We start from the raw sequence: 15,753 nt of genomic DNA, 5'->3' as shown, positions 1-15,753 counted from the left end.
TATAAATATTAAATACTAAAAAACATAAGAAAAGTAAAAAGTCAAGAATAATCATAACATCTAAAGCTGAAAGTGTTGTAACAATATCAAATACGACAACATTTTAAGTATGTACATACGTCAAGTGAATAAATTTCAAGCACAGTTGACGCAATAACATACGTCAAGAGTAAAAACTTTCATACAAGCGGTGCAACAATGTTCTATTAAATTTTTCAATAAAACTTTAGATATTATTTGTACTCAAAGAATTTAAGGATTTTATAATTAATAACTTAATAATAAAAAATATATAAAACCATTTTTTTAAACAAATATATGAGTAAAATAACTGAAATTTGCAATTATATCAATAATACACGTGTTCATTTATTTATAGACAAGATTAAAATATCTAAGTAATGATTGAGAGTGGATCCTCTCCAGCGAAGAAAAAATTGGATAGTGTCAATTGTGATCTCTTACCCTTTATTATTCTCTCTCTTATATTTAATTTTAGTCCTACTTATAAAATTAATAGTGAGAGATCACATTATATTTCCTCAAGTGTTGAAAAAACTGGAGAGGATCCATTTCCGTAATGATTAATAATGATAATTAATTAGCCATAATTTCAGCCTATTTAAGCAACACAGCTTAGGATTCAAAATACTTCATTCACTATTGGACACTGATCATAATTGCAAGCACACACCATCATCACAAACATAGCAATGGCTAAAGTTGGAAGAATGAAGCTGGGGTCACAAGGCTTGGAAGTGTCTCAACAAGGACTTGGATGCATGGGAATGTCTGCTTTCTATGGACCTCCAAAGCCTGAACCTGACATGATTGCTCTTATTCATCATGCTGTTCAAAGTGGGGTCACTTTCCTTGACACTTCTGATGTTTATGGCCCTCACACCAATGAAATTCTACTTGGAAAGGTTCCTACTTGAACCTTGATTCAGATACCCTTTTTTGTTTTCTTTTGATGCTTCTTTCTCTTAGCTTTTTCATATAACAAACTCGTTGGTTTGCATGTAGAAGTAGCTAATTAGATAATAGATATCTCACACACATAGATTAAGGCATAGATGATAGAATCCAATAAGATGATTTAGGGATAAGATATATATAGGAAGTCTTGTAGCAATGGTTGAGTTGTAACCATAGGATATTCATAGGCTACAAGTGTCTGTTTCTGTTTCTACTTTCTATACTATGTTGTTGAAATTGATCTTATATGTTGAGATATCATGTCTTTTTATGTTAAATGTTTGCTTTGGCTTTTTTATTTGATCATGACTAAGTGATGGTTTATCTGCATCATGAAATTTTGAGGCAGGCTTTGAAGGGAGGGGTAAGAGAGAAGGTTGAATTGGCAACCAAGTTCGGAGCCACCCATAGTGAGGGGAAATTTGTGGTTCGTGGAGATCCGGCATATGTGAGAACTGCTTGTGAAGGAAGCTTGAAGAGACTTGATATTGATTGCATTGATCTCTATTACCAACACCGAATCGATACAAGTGTTCCGGTTGAAGTCACGGTTTGATCCTTTCTCTTGCTCTAGATTGAGAAATGTTTGTGTGAATTAGTTTTTGTATACATACTTTGAACTCATCACCTCATTACCAGAGCATGGAGTGTGCTAGAATTTGAATTTGACCAATTCAATGAACATCATCTTTATCTTATTTTCTTAACTATATGAAAGCCCAATTGGCTTTTAGAATCCTATAAATCTATAATGCTTCTATTTCCAAGTTTCAACATTAGATCATGAAAATATACTAATTGTTTATGGTGGCCTAACCCCGTTTCCTTTTTAATTTTAATTAAGATTGGTGAGCTTAAGAAGCTTGTTGAGGAGGGAAAAATAAAGTACATTGGTCTATCTGAGGCCTCAGCTTCAACAATCAGAAGAGCACATGCTGTTCATCCCATAACAGCCGTGCAGTTGGAGTGGTCGCTGTGGTCAAGAGATGTCGAGGAAGACATAATTCCAACTTGCAGGTGCGTTTTAAGGGAATGACTTGGTGTTTGATAGACTAAGATGATCCAGTAATATAGAATCAATAGAAGTTATTTGTGCAAAATTATGCTAAGATCATTGCACCAATTTTTTCCTCAGTGCATTATAGCTCTGTCCACGAAATACGAAACATGTCATGTTACCTTATTTTCTGTTTAGTACTTCTGATTAGACAACATGATACAATGTCTATACTCATGGCTTCTAAATTTGTTGCTGGCAGGGAACTTGGTATTGGAATTGTTGCATATAGTCCTCTTGGGAGAGGATTCCTTTCATCAGGAACAAAATTGATTGAGAATTTGTCTGAGGGTGACTACCGGAAGGTTTGTCTGACGGCTTAATTATTTCAGAAATTCATGGCAATCACTAATGCATTTTCATATTCAACCTTCCTTGTATATATATTATTTCAATGTTCATCAATGATACAATAATATATTCTTATGTCTTGTGCCTTGTGTTGCAGAATATGCCTAGATTCCAACCTGAGAACTTGGAGGCAAACAAGGCTATATTCGAGAGGGTCAATGAAATGGCTGCAAAGAAGGGATGCACCCCGTCGCAGCTGGCATTGGCATGGGTTCACCACCAAGGAAATGATGTATGCCCCATTCCTGGAACCACTAAAGTTGAGAACTTTAATCAAAACATTGGTGCTTTGTCTGTGAAACTTACACCACAAGAAATGGCAGAGCTCGAGTCCTTCGCTGCTGCGGATGCTGTCAAAGGTGATAGATATGGTAATGATATCGGTACATGGAAGATCTCTGATACCCCACCACTTTCTTCTTGGAAGGTTGTTTAATCAAGTCATGACTTGTACTATTAGGCACCCTTGTATTTTGGTATCTGTTGTTTAATTTTGAGTGTTGGTACCTAATAATGTATTCTGTATGAGGGATACACCTAGTTTATCTAAAACATCGTTAAGTAATGGTAACTCACCTATTCATGCCACAATGTTTTCCACTTAGACTGCATACTTCATACAAAGCTAACCTCCATTCTTTTACTTTGTTTAAATCATTGATGTATCTGTTTTCATGGCTTATCATGTCTTTTTCATATTGATTCCTTTGATGCCGCACATCTGATGGATGCACTTGATAAAAAGTTGGCAAAACTGGTCGTGTTGTTCCTTTGTCAGAGCATTTCATGATCTGCACAAGTTCATCTAAGCACCATGAGGAGGAAGCATAGTTCTGACACAGCACAGCAATGGACATCCTGGATCTTTCAATGGCTTCAAGAAGACTATCTCTAATTCTATCACCAACTCTGAGGTTCTCATCATCTCTGAAGTTGGTTATTCCTCTCTCACACGAGAGAAATGCTAGGGGCCAGCAATTTTGGTGTTTTATAACCATCAATTGGCCATCATTAGTATTTTTAATGGTGTAAAATTACATCTAATGGTGGGAAATCACTCACTTTTGTTTTGATGGTTAAGTGCTGGCCAGAAAATACAAAAGTTGCTGGCCCCTAGACTTTTTCCTCACGGCAAAGCATGATAGAGACGATCACATAAATGATAGATAATAAAATTCTAAAGGATAGATAATAAAACACGATGCTTGATAGTTAAAATTCTAAAGTCACATAAATGGAGCTTTGAGCTCAAAATCATTCACAAGTCGTTAGTCCTATTAAATAATTTAGTCATTCTCCAATCTCCGTTACCTTGCTTATCTTAAAGTTGCACATCATGATTCATGTGGGTACATTGTTAACCTTGATAAATATAAACACAAAAAAAAAAAAAATTATTAATAAAGCCAACTTGTTTCTTTTTTCCAGTGTCAACTCTTTTTTTTTTCTAATTTAATTAGACAAATATCAAACTATAAGAAGACAACAAATTTAATAAGTAACAACACTCGATATATTTAAGCTAGTTTTCCTCCATCCCCATGTCCCAGATTTAAACTTCAGCTGTATCAAACAAACAAAAAAAGTCTAACAAGCGACAATGCAATACAACAATACACTATAGTTAATAGGATACTCTATAATTCATTAATTTAAAAATAGCAAAAACCAACCAAGAACGTGAACTGAATTTTACACATAGGTAACAAATTAAAAATAGAAATTGAATTAGCAAGCAATGACTTAATCTATTAGCTAATGTAATTGTCAGCAAGAGCAAATAGGACAAGGTTTAAGCATAGCACCTAACAGATTTCTTGTTTGGAGAGAATGTTACAAAACTGTTTCCCTATAGAATGAAATCCATAGTCCTGACTTTAAAAGCTGAGTTAACTAATAAGAAAAGTCATGTAGCATACAACATACCCAAGAATCATAGTTAGTCCAGTTTCAGACAAACCCAGTAGAGCATTTCCCCTATATCATGACAGAAGAGATGAGTCAAAACAAATTGAAAGAGCATAAGCATTGACTAAACGGTCACGCACACATGATACAAGATCTAAAGACTAAGAACATAAGCATTCTTTCCCAACAGCTTATGAGTATTCTGCAATTTGAGAAGAAACCAAATATTCACACTGCAAAAATTATTCAAAAGGGAGATAGCTAAATGGCTAGCAATTTATGAAACAACATAATGAAACAAAAGTGACATTGAATTTTTTAGACTAATTCTGCATAACTAAATTTTCTGCATACTAATTCTGCATTTATTAAATACCCGTGTAATTTCACATATTTTCAATGTATATTTTGTTTTCTAATATATATTATACAAGGGTGATTGATTTTGTTGTAAATTCAGCACATTATTCGCAAGTAGAGTGGGATGAAGCTTCAAGAAATTTAAGTTTATTTTGCTTTGAATTAAGATTTTCTATCTAAATATGAATAGGAAAAACCCAATATATCTTTTGAAAAATTTCATTTGTTTTTTTTATATTATCTATGTATTTACATTCTTTTTCTCCCTTGTGTTGCATTATCTTTGAGTGATCTATCATTAAGTTACTGGTTTGTGTTTTTTTAGTACTAAGTACTAACCCCTCTTCTTATAATATAAAAGGGCTTACATAATTAATTGCATTTTGTTCTTTGCTGTGGTTGGTAGAATCAATTTAATAATTGGTATATCGTCTAAACAGAATATCAGGTAAATTCAAAAATTGTGTATAGGCTTTTATAATTTTTAGGATTGTGTGCATTGTAAACTATGTTGTGGACACTAATAACAGTTTTGTATCTTTTTTTTTCCTCTGTTTTTCTAGATGTCTCTATCTAAGTATCACAAGAAAAAAGACTACTTAACTTGCTTATTCCTATTTTTCCTTCATGTGGTTGTTTAATAGCTTAAAATTAGGTAATGAATATTATAAAGTTACAGAACAATCATATCTGTTTCAGCATTGTTACTATCCCTTGTATCTAAGGGTTTTTATAGAACTATTTTTAATTCTGTATCATAAGAACTACTCCTAAATTGTTATAAAAAGGATCTAAGTTAATTTTATACTAGCTATTTGGTGTAATAGGCATTACTTTTTGGGATATATAGTAGAATGAGCATCAAGTTATGTAAAATTTAAAATGTTTCATTTTGCCAATTATATACATTTTTCTTTTTAATCTTATTCATTGTTAAACACGATTAATTTTAGGCATTTACAAGCAAATCATGGCAAATCAAGAAAAAAAAAACTTTTAGACTCGATATCACTGACTAGATTTAGACTTGCGTAGTGTGTGAAAAATAATATTATAATTTTTTTGTTTATAATTTTTAATATAATTAAAAATAATAAATATGTTTTTATTTTATAATTAACTCTTATAACAAAGAATTATATCATATTAAATTCTATGACAATAATTATAATAAAAACTAATTTAGCAATCTATATTTTATAAAAATTGAAGTATTTGTTTTAGTAAATGTTTGAATTTGTAAGTGTATTTTTTTTCACAATCACATGATAACAAGTAACAACATTTTTCATACCTAATTTTTTTAGTATTATTGTATTGGATTTGGATTTTTTTAATTTTGAATTTTATTTTAAAAAGTAAATGTAACCTCTCACCATTTATTTCATAGATAGGATTAAAAAAATATATAAAAAAAACTATTCAAAATTGAAAGATTACACTTTACCCTATAAAATAAAAATTTAAAATTTAAAGGATCCAAATTTAAAAAAATAATTTTCTTTTTTATTTGAACAAGTCTAAAAATACTTTCAATATTTTTTTTAAAAAAAATCTAAATATATAGAATAAAATCTGTCTCTCTTAGGAATTGCCAATCCCAAACGGATCCTTCCCTTCTTTTAGTCTTTTTGTTTTCAAAGCAATTTCAAATTCCAAGCTTAAGTAAAAGAAAGTAGAAGCAAAAGAAATTATTAACTTTTTTTACCAAAAATATCTTTAGAAAGCAAGATAGCGACTAATAATCCCCGGAGTATTTGATAAATCAAGTTTCAACATGGATAGTCAAAAGTCACATCTAAATGCAACAAGAAGCATAATGCATCTTGCTCAGTACTTTACATTAATTACAAAATAGTAATAAAAACTAGCAGGAATAATGTGTTGCAAAGCATAGTAGAAGAGTTAAATAAAATTATTGGTCTTGTTCTCATTCTTATGCTTATTATTATCATTAGGGAATAGCAAGAGACTCTCTGTATATACAGTATAACTTGGAAAGAAGTATCTTTCTTGTCCAAGATGAGGAGGACATGTAAAATATTGGAGCAGCTCTTCTCTAATATTATATTTGGCAAACTTTAATGGTTCACATACCGGAGTAGTAGGATCTAGTGCGATAATGGCACTACCATTGGATAAGCATAGAGGCTCAAACTCTAAACAAGGAATCTCATACAAAGTCCAAGATGAGTGCACTTTGTATTCTTTCATCACCCATATGTGTGTTTTACGTTCAACATAGTCCTGATAATTCAAGGCTAGGTACCCTCCTAGTGTGACAATTGTGGCAGTGGTACGACCATGCATTCTGAGTTGCTCGGGCAAAGATATATTTGAGAAACTTCTTTCCTTCAAATCAAATGTAAGAATACTTTCACTGTATTGTTCTTTATGGGAGTAACACAACCAATGAATAGAGTCATTCAAGAACAACCCAGGAGGTCGCCGCTTCATAAAATCCAATGGTTTGGGGAGTGCAGCATCAAGACTAATCCATGAATTGGTTCTCAAGCACAAACAATCTAAGTGTTGGCAGCCACCATCCTCCGAAGCGACAACAAATAAATAGTCATCGCGTGACGCATCATAACCAAATCCATACAGATGCGCATCACGGGGAAACTTTAAGCACCTGAGCTTACTACGATGAAACATGCAAGAGTAAGATATTCTTTTTCTGAATCCGGTGACTGGGTTCCATACTACAAAAAAATATGGCTCTCGGCTTAAGAGAACAAACCCTCTGCAGGATCCCATTACACAGAACCCAGAAGGTGGCTGCTTCTTGAAAGGGAAAGATACCTCTTTCATCAGTTGGTAATTGTCGCCATTAAATACTTCTTCTAGGTGAATAAGGTAAGCTTCTACGGAGTCATTTAGCCGAACCAGGCATCCATGGGTGGGTGCCAGAGAGAGGTGAAGATGCAATTCCGCAAAGTTTGGATCAGAAATTAAAGAGCACCAGAGCTTGGAAACGCACCTGAAGCAAGCGAGATGTCTGATCGGCACCCGCAGTAGGATTATGTGAATCAGGTCAAGAGGGAGGATGTCGTGAATGCTCTTGCTCTTGTGATTCATCTTTTTCTCTATGGTAGATTCCTCTTTTGTTTTGTTCACTGTGTGCTTCAGCCTCTTCCTCTTATCTATGCTTGGATTGCTGAATTCATATATCAATTCACTCAACCCGAACTTCAAATTGCTTTGAAAATATAAAACTAGTGAAGGAAAGGGAAGGGAAGGGTTTTTGGATTGGCTATTCGAAAACATATCTTATCTTATTTATTTTATTTTTTTTTAAATTAAATAGTAAAAGTTATTTCATCGATGAACTTTTCAAGAAACCTTTTTAAATATTAAAAATATTTAGTTTTATTTAGATTGAGAAAAAAGAACTTTTTAAATTAAATTATATAAAACTACATGTGTAAAAAGAAAACTTGTATCATTTCAATTCTTTTAGAGCTTTAATTTTAAGTTATATTCATAATTTTATAGAGATATGATATTTTTATTGCAATTATACCTAGCTAAAAAAATCTTATGACAATCGGGAACGAAACAAAGAAAGAGAAGTTTTAGAATTAGAATAACTCATCGTTGATCACAAATAAGTCAAAAAGCTGGTGCATTTAAAGTAAAGTAGGAAGTGTAATACTTTTTAAAAGTTAACTTACTATTAAAAGTGATCAGATAAATTAAATTTATTTATTATTATTATTTTTTTTTGTTATAGACTGAATAAATAAATTGGCACTAATAAAAAAACTAATTCGCTAATTTATATAATTATCTGTTACTTTTGATTCTTAAAAAAATTCAAATTTTAACCCATGTCACTTTAGAGGGTTATACTTTATATTAACTTTTTCAGTATCAAAAGTTTCGGTAATGATTCTTTAGAAGCTAATAAGTCAAAGAATGACTTTTAGTAAATTTTTAGAAATCGTTTATTGTTCCATTTTAAATTCATAAATTAATAAAAATATAGATTTTATGGAATTTAAACTAAAAAACAAAAATTGAATTTCTATTCTTATTCGTTTTAATTTTTTGATATTTTATTTGAATTTAAATGGAAGTATTTTTTTATTAACATTTATGTTTTAAAATTAATATAGAATAAATAATAAACAACAATAGTAAATGTCAATAATCTCTATCAGTACTAAATCAAATTAAGATGATTCGATTTACTATATATAGGTTGTTCAATAGTAAATCGAATTTACATATAAATGTTGTATTAGCAGTAAATCGAATCTAATTGATTCGATTTACTACTTATAGGCTATATTTCAAATATCAATCATTGGTAATTCGAATAAAATAACTTCGATTTATCAATAACTCTACTAATTCGACTCAAATTGATTCGATTTAATACCAGCGGCTCTCTGATTTATTTAGGTGTTACCCATAAAATTAACTACTAAATTAATTATTATATATTTATATATAAATACATAAATTATTTAATTTATTTTTAATATTTATTTTACATTCTAACGTATATTTTTTACGGTTAATTAATTTGATAAGTGATGTTTTTCAGTTTTTCTACATATAACATAATTATAATTATAATTTATATATGCTTAATCCTAATTTTTCTTCCAAAATTTAACTTTTACTCTAAATTCTAATTTTCCTCCTCATTTATATTTTTATATTCTCTCAAAGCTGTTTACGCTTGTCATTATTTTGATTTAGGGAAAAAAATTCCACTAATAACACACCTTTCTAGGAATCTTTTTATTACTCTAATTCTAAAACTTCTTTTTCTTTGTTTACTTTGCAATAACAAGATTTTTTTTAGTCATGTATAATTGTAAAAAGAATATCGTAATTTTGTAAAATTACGAATATAGTTTAAAAGTTTTTAAAAAAATTGAAATGATAGAAACTGTATTTTCAACTTGTCGTTTTTTATAATTTAATGTATAAAGTAATTTCTTTTCCCTAACTAAATAAAATTAAATATTTAAAAATTTTTGTTTATAAGTTTATTCATGAAATAACTTTTTTTTTTCACTTGTTTGTTTTAAAAAAGATAAAACAAATAACTATTTTCTTTTTTTCCTCGAATAGTCAATTCAAAAATCAAAAGTCCAAAACTGACCCTTCCCTTCCAAAGTCTCTTGTTTTCGAGGTAAAAATTTCAAGTCCCGGGGTTTCGTGAATTGCTATATAAATTGCCAAAAGCATGGATAATAAGATTATAAGAAGTGGCACACACTGCACAAACGAAAAGAGCAATAGGGCATGGAGAAGAAGAGCATTCATGACATCCTCCCTGTTGAGTTCATTCACAGAATTTTCCTGAGGGTACCGGCTAAACATCTCACCCGCCTCAGGTGCGTTTCGAAACTATGGTACTCTCTCATTTCCGATCCACACTTTGCTGAAATGCATTTTCACCACTCTCCGGCTTCCACCAACGCATACTTCTTCATAGAAAAAGGCATTGTGACTTACTTGGTTGACTTAGAGGCACTATTTAGTGACAACAATGATGCATTACAAGTAAGAAAGGTGTCTCCCCCTTTGAAGATGAAATCACCACCTCATTTTGAGGTCCTGGGATCCTGCAGAGGCTTTGTTCTCTTACATCAACACCCAAGATTTCTTGTGGTATGGAACCCACTGACCGGATCCAGCAAATTGATAACTTACTCTCATATTGATTCTTGTATGCACAAGAACAAGAACTGGCTTCCCTACAAGTTGTGTGTGCATGGATTTGGTTATGATGCAGGATGACTACTTGATTGTTGTAGCTTGCCATGATAAGCACGACGAAATTCACTTTAATTGCTTGTCCTTGAGAACCAATTCATTTATTTATCATGATGCTGGATCCCTCAAACACTTGCGTTTTGATTCCCGGCTTTCTTGTCGGTTGTTTTTGAATGGCGCTATTCATTGGGTGTCTTTCAATCTTAAAGATTACAGGTATGCTATTATTATCTTTGATCTCAAGGAAAGGACTTTCTCAATGTTGTCTGTCCCGGAACAACTGGTATCGATTTCATACTCCGATCCAGGTCTCGCCTTACTAGGAGGTTGCCTAGCCTTTTATTATCGGAATGATGATTACTGTAACACTGACATATGGGTAATGAAAGAATATAAAGTGCACTCATCTTGGACTCTCTATCAGATTCCTTGCCAAGACTCTCAGCCATTGTGCTTATCCAGTAATGGTGATATTATTGGAAAAGATTATGATATTGATAATATAGGGTTTTTCATATACAATGTCAGAGGAGACCTGCTCAAGCATTTTAAAAATCTTAGTTTTGAAGCCGCCACTGTCTATACAGAGAGTCTCTTACCGCTCCCTAGTGACATTAAGGATAAGGATAATCGGTATGTAACTATTCTCCTATGCTTTGCACCAATTTATTCCCGTTAGTTTTAATTGCATTGTGATTAATGAGAAAATAATGTGTGATATGCATTATGCATCAAGTTGCAATGAAACATGACTTTTGTATATGGATGATGAAATTTGAATTTGTCAATTCTGGTGGAATCATTAACAATAACTGTCTTGCTTCCTATAGACCGGTCTTGTGGTGATGAGGTTTCCAAGTTTAGATCGTTTTCATGTCTAAAGCTTTGACTCTTACCAGTTGAGCTTTTTTGCAGGCCTTCAGGAATGGTTTGAACAGCTTGATGTTGCTAAAGGCTAGCATCAAGAAGGATTCAAATGAAGAAAGAATACAATTGAACAGCTTGACATGTGGAGAAGAACATGAAAAGTGCAGATGAACTTTAAAATCCAATATATCTTTTGAATCAAATCTAATAGTAATATTTCTTAGTTGGTTATGCAGAACTTTAGTTGTTTTATTTTGTTGATTACATAACTTTTTCTTTTAATCTTACCCTTTAGCATGGTTGTTTTTAGAAGTTATGGTAAACCTAGAAAAAAAGAATTTACAGTAGATGAGATATGTTGAGTATTTAAATTTTCTGCACCCTTTATATCAAACCAGTAATCAACCGTATTGGTGGCAGAGGGGCTTACTTGAACATGTTTTAAAAGGATATTTACTCCTATAAATTGTTTCGCTTGCACTCTGTCTCTCTCTCTCTTTTTGCTATAAGAATGAAATGTTTTTTCCCCATTTATTCATTTTGTTGTCTTATGTTAATTTAACATCAAATTTTATTATGTCATAATCTTATGAACCCAATCCAAAAATTTTTAATTGTAGGTCCTTTTTTAGATAATACGTTTCTCCTGCAAACTTAAGATGCAAAGTGTGGAGTCTTTAAAAATTTCTTTTTGCCTCTGTTTAATCGTGTAATGTGTGCTTATTTTATTAATCTTGTATCTAGTTTGTTTTAAACTACTGGAAAAAAAAAAAAGTTTTATTGTGCTGAACTGCCAATTGCTATAGATAAATATACATTTTATAAATAATTTTTAGGTGATGCTTATTCTTATAAGATTAGATATATCCCAACGAAATTAGAGTTATAAGCGTTAACTTAATGTACTGTTAGTAACTAATAGTAACTTAAGCGTTAATTTTATAGATTCTTTATATTAAAAAAAGTATATAATATTATATCTATTTTAAAGAAAATAGGACCCTTTAAATATACTATATAATGTATAATGTTTAATTTAAGAATTATAAGTTAAAAAATATCTAAAATTTTATAATAGTATTTAAAATTTTTAATAATAATAATACAAAGAATTTAAATCTATTAAAATAAATTCTAAATCTCAATTCAATAATTGCATTTTATTTTGGTGACTTCAAATCTTCAATAGTTACCTTTTATGCATCTTGTTTGAATTTGAATTTTAAAATTTAATTTGTATCTTTTTTTTCTTTTAATATATATTTTTTGGCAAAATAATGGAAAAATAAAAACTTATCAGACAAATTAAAAAATATTCTATTAAAAAATTATTATAAAAAATTATAATTGAAAAAAAAATAATAATAAAAGTTTATATTAAAAAATACTAGAAAAAAAATTATAAAATTCATCTTAATAATAATAATGATGATAAATAACGTTGCTAGTTTAGCCTTTTAGCCTCTACCTCCTATTATAGTGTTTACTCTTTTTTTTTTCCTTCATTGCTTTCTTTTTTTCCTAATTGTTAAAGCATAAAAAAATTAAAAATTAATTCAAAAAATAAAAACAGACATATCGATAATAACTATATAAATAAAAATATATTTAAAAAAGACTAAAATAAACAGAATTAAAGTAAAATAAAATTACATATAAAGAGGAGAAAAAAAAGAGTTAAAATAACAAAACTGATAAAGGATGATTTTACAAGTTTATTTTTTTATCTTTATTATATTTAAAGACAGAAAAATAATTAATTTTTAACTAATTAAATTAAATTGTATTTATTATATTTAATTTTAATAAATTATCTTGTTTTAATTTAGTCATTAAATTTATAAGATTTGATTTTGACTCATTACATAAAATTGATGATTTTTTTCCTAAATTCGATTTATTATAACATAATAGATAGATATTCATATCATAAAAATTAAATTAATTAATTGATATACATAATTTTAAATTCTATAATATTTAAATATTTAATTAAATTAATTAGTTAATATAATTATTTTATTAAAATTGATTGGATTTAACAAATTAAAAGAGATAAATAAAAAACATTCTCAAAAATATGTCACGCCAAAAATCATAGTGCGGCGAACTTGTTTTGCATAAAAAAACTCGTATGTAGAGAATTAAAAGTTGAAAAATGGAGTTTTCGAAAATAATAATTTACTGAGGGTAACATAACCAATTGTTTGAATTAACTAAACCAGGTTGCTTTGATAATCGATTGAATAAGAAAAACCAATATGCCTTGCAAAATTCAATCGATTGTGTATCAATTCCAATCAATTGAATTTTGGAAAGTCTGAATTTCAATCGATTAGTTTGTGCATCCAATCGATTGTATTTCTAACAAACATGATTTTTCCAACCCAATACGTATGTAATTGGATCAATAATAACATTATGATCGATTAAGATTGTAAAATATTTATTACGATTAATGGAAGATCTAATTTATTATTGTTTTAGTTTTTGATTCTCAATAAATATAATAGATGAATGATAAAAAAATAATTTATAAAATAAAAAATAGATTTTATAATTAAATAATATATAAAAAATTAATTTGTAATTAAAATTAAATAAGAATTATTTAACAATTATTAAAAAAACTTAAAACATATTTTGTTATAGACCATTTAATGACGTTCTGGAAGCATGGAATCCAATGCCATAATTCCTTGTGTTTTAAGTTTTGTTTTAACCCTAAAAGAACAAAGCCAAAGAGGGATCTAGCATGGAGAAGCGGCACGAGATCATGGACGACAATACGACATCCTCCCTGTTGAGTTGATTCACAGAGTCTTACTGAGAGTGCCGGCCAAACAACTCGCTCGCCTTAGGTGCGTTTCGAAGCTCTGGTACTCTTTCATTTCCGATCCACAGTTTGCTGAAATGCATTTTCACCACTCTCCCGCTTCCACCAACGCATACGTCTTCATAGAAAAAGTCACTGTGGTTTACTTCGTTGACTTAGACGCACTATTTCGTGACAACAATGATGCATTACAAGTAAGAAAGGTGTCTTCCCCCTTTCAAGATGAAATCACCACCTCATTTTGAGGTCCTGAGATCGTGCAGAGGCTTTGTTCTCTTACGTCGATGGGAAAATTTTCTTATGCTATGGAATCCACTGACTGGATCCAGCAAAGAAATATCCTAGCCCCGTATTGTTTCTCGTTGTAAGGACAAGGGCTATAGGATTCCATGTGTATGGATTTGGTTATTATGCATCAAAGGATGACTACTTACTTGTTGTAGCTTGCCATGATATGCATGGCAAAGCTCACTTTAATTGCTTGTCCTTTAATTCATTTATTTATTCCGATGCTGCACCTCCCCCCCCCCCCCCCAACAAAAAAAAAAAAACCCTTGCGTTCTTATGCCTGGCGTTCTCATGGGTTGTTCTTGAATGGCCCTTATTCCTTCCTATCTTGAAGATTACACGAATGCTATTTTTATCTTTGATCTCAAGGAGAGGACTTTTTCAAGGATATCTGGGCGGGAACAACTGCGAATCAGTGCTTGCCCCTTTCCAGGTCTCGCCCTACTAGGAGACTGCCTATCTTTGTATTGTCACAATTATGGGAAGCCATAAAACTGAGATATGGGTGATGAAAGCATATAAAGTGCACTCATCTTGGACTCTCTTTCAGATTCCTTGCCCAGGCTTTCGGCCTCTGTGCTTATCCAGTGATATGAATCTTGTTGGACAACGTTATACTTGTCATAAATTGGAGGTCTATATATATAATCTCAGAGAAGAGAGGTTCCAACATTTTAAATATCCATGTTTTCTGGGTCCCGTCTTTGAAGCCGATGCTGTGTATACAGAGAGTCTCTTGCCACTCCCTAGTGACATTGGATAAGGATGAGAAGAAGGAGGAAAAGGGTATGTAACGATTCTCCTATGCTCTACACCAAATCATTCCCGTTAGTTTTCATTGCATTGACTTTTGAATATGGATGATGAAATTTGAATTTGCCAATGCTTATGGAATCATTAATCACTGTGTTGCTTCCTATAGACCGGTCTTGTGGTGAGGTTTCCAAAGTTTAGATCTTTTTCATGTCTATAGCTTGATGTTGCTAAAGGTTAGCATCACGGAGGATTCAAACAAAGAAAGAATACAAGTGAACAGCTTGACACATTGAGAAAGCCATTTGAAAAGTGCAGATGAAGTTTAGTCTCTTTTTAAATCCAATATATCTTTTGAATAAAATCTAATAGTAATATTTCTTAGTTGGTTATGCAAAACTTTAGATATTTTATTTTGCTGGTTACATAATATACTTTTTCTCTTAATCTTACTTTTAGCATGGTTGTTTTTAGTTCACTAGCAAGTGATGGTAAACCCCCAAAAAAAAAAATTACAGAAGATGAGAATTGTTCTATTTTGAGTGTATAAAATTCTCTGCACCATTTATATCAAACCAGTAATCAACGGTATTGGTTGCAGAAGGGCTTACTTGAA

General features: G+C 30.9%; 3 protein-coding genes across 3 annotated transcripts; 2 read left to right on the top strand and 1 right to left on the bottom strand.

Annotated features, from left to right (window-relative positions):
• The first annotated feature begins 645 nt into the window (after positions 1-645).
• LOC112798026 (probable aldo-keto reductase 2) lies at positions 646-2,977 on the top strand. Its single transcript, XM_025841177.2, has 5 exons — positions 646-926; positions 1,328-1,528; positions 1,823-1,995; positions 2,238-2,340; positions 2,484-2,977. The coding sequence occupies exons 1-5, from the start codon at positions 714-716 to the stop codon at positions 2,820-2,822; spliced, it is 1,029 nt and encodes a 342-aa protein (XP_025696962.1). The 5' UTR covers positions 646-713; the 3' UTR covers positions 2,823-2,977.
• Positions 2,978-4,448: 1,471 nt separating this feature from the next.
• On the bottom strand, positions 4,449-7,735 carry LOC112795438 (F-box protein CPR1-like). Its single transcript, XM_025837366.1, has 2 exons — positions 6,752-7,735; positions 4,449-4,496 (listed from the first exon to the last, which is right to left on the bottom strand). The coding sequence occupies exons 1-2, from the start codon at positions 7,733-7,735 to the stop codon at positions 4,449-4,451; spliced, it is 1,032 nt and encodes a 343-aa protein (XP_025693151.1).
• A 2,184-nt stretch (positions 7,736-9,919) lies between these two features.
• On the top strand, positions 9,920-11,327 carry LOC112798027 (F-box protein CPR1-like). Its single transcript, XM_072216047.1, has 3 exons — positions 9,920-10,180; positions 10,413-11,026; positions 11,309-11,327. The coding sequence occupies exons 1-3, from the start codon at positions 9,920-9,922 to the stop codon at positions 11,325-11,327; spliced, it is 894 nt and encodes a 297-aa protein (XP_072072148.1).
• Positions 11,328-15,753: the final 4,426 nt, after the last annotated feature.

The sequence above is a fragment of the Arachis hypogaea genome, chromosome 14, assembly GCF_003086295.3.
Source record: "Arachis hypogaea cultivar Tifrunner chromosome 14, arahy.Tifrunner.gnm2.J5K5, whole genome shotgun sequence".
NCBI classification, from domain to species: Eukaryota; Viridiplantae; Streptophyta; class Magnoliopsida; order Fabales; family Fabaceae; genus Arachis; species Arachis hypogaea.
Note: the sequence above shows the minus strand (reverse complement) of the source record. Positions and strands in the feature narration are given on the sequence as shown.

What these genes read in the sequence shown, in the direction of transcription:
- LOC112798026 (XM_025841177.2), top strand. Translation starts at nt 714, where the DNA reads ATGGCTAAAGTTGGAAGAATGAAGCTGGGGTCACAAGGCTTGGAAGTG. An exon ending in GTGTTCCGGTTGAAGTCACG is followed by an intron (nt 1,529 to 1,822) that starts GTTTGATCCTTT and finishes ATTTTAATTAAG; the next exon opens with ATTGGTGAGCTTAAGAAGCT. An exon ending in CTGAGGGTGACTACCGGAAG is followed by an intron (nt 2,341 to 2,483) that starts GTTTGTCTGACG and finishes CTTGTGTTGCAG; the next exon opens with AATATGCCTAGATTCCAACC.
- LOC112795438 (XM_025837366.1), bottom strand. Translation starts at nt 7,735, where the DNA reads ATGAATCACAAGAGCAAGAGCATTCACGACATCCTCCCTCTTGACCTG. An exon ending in CACTAGATCCTACTACTCCG is followed by an intron (nt 4,497 to 6,751) that starts GTATGTGAACCA and finishes CTCAAATTGCAG; the next exon opens with AATACTCATAAGCTGTTGGG.
- LOC112798027 (XM_072216047.1), top strand. Translation starts at nt 9,920, where the DNA reads ATGGAGAAGAAGAGCATTCATGACATCCTCCCTGTTGAGTTCATTCAC. An exon ending in ACAACAATGATGCATTACAA is followed by an intron (nt 10,181 to 10,412) that starts GTAAGAAAGGTG and finishes GTTATGATGCAG; the next exon opens with GATGACTACTTGATTGTTGT.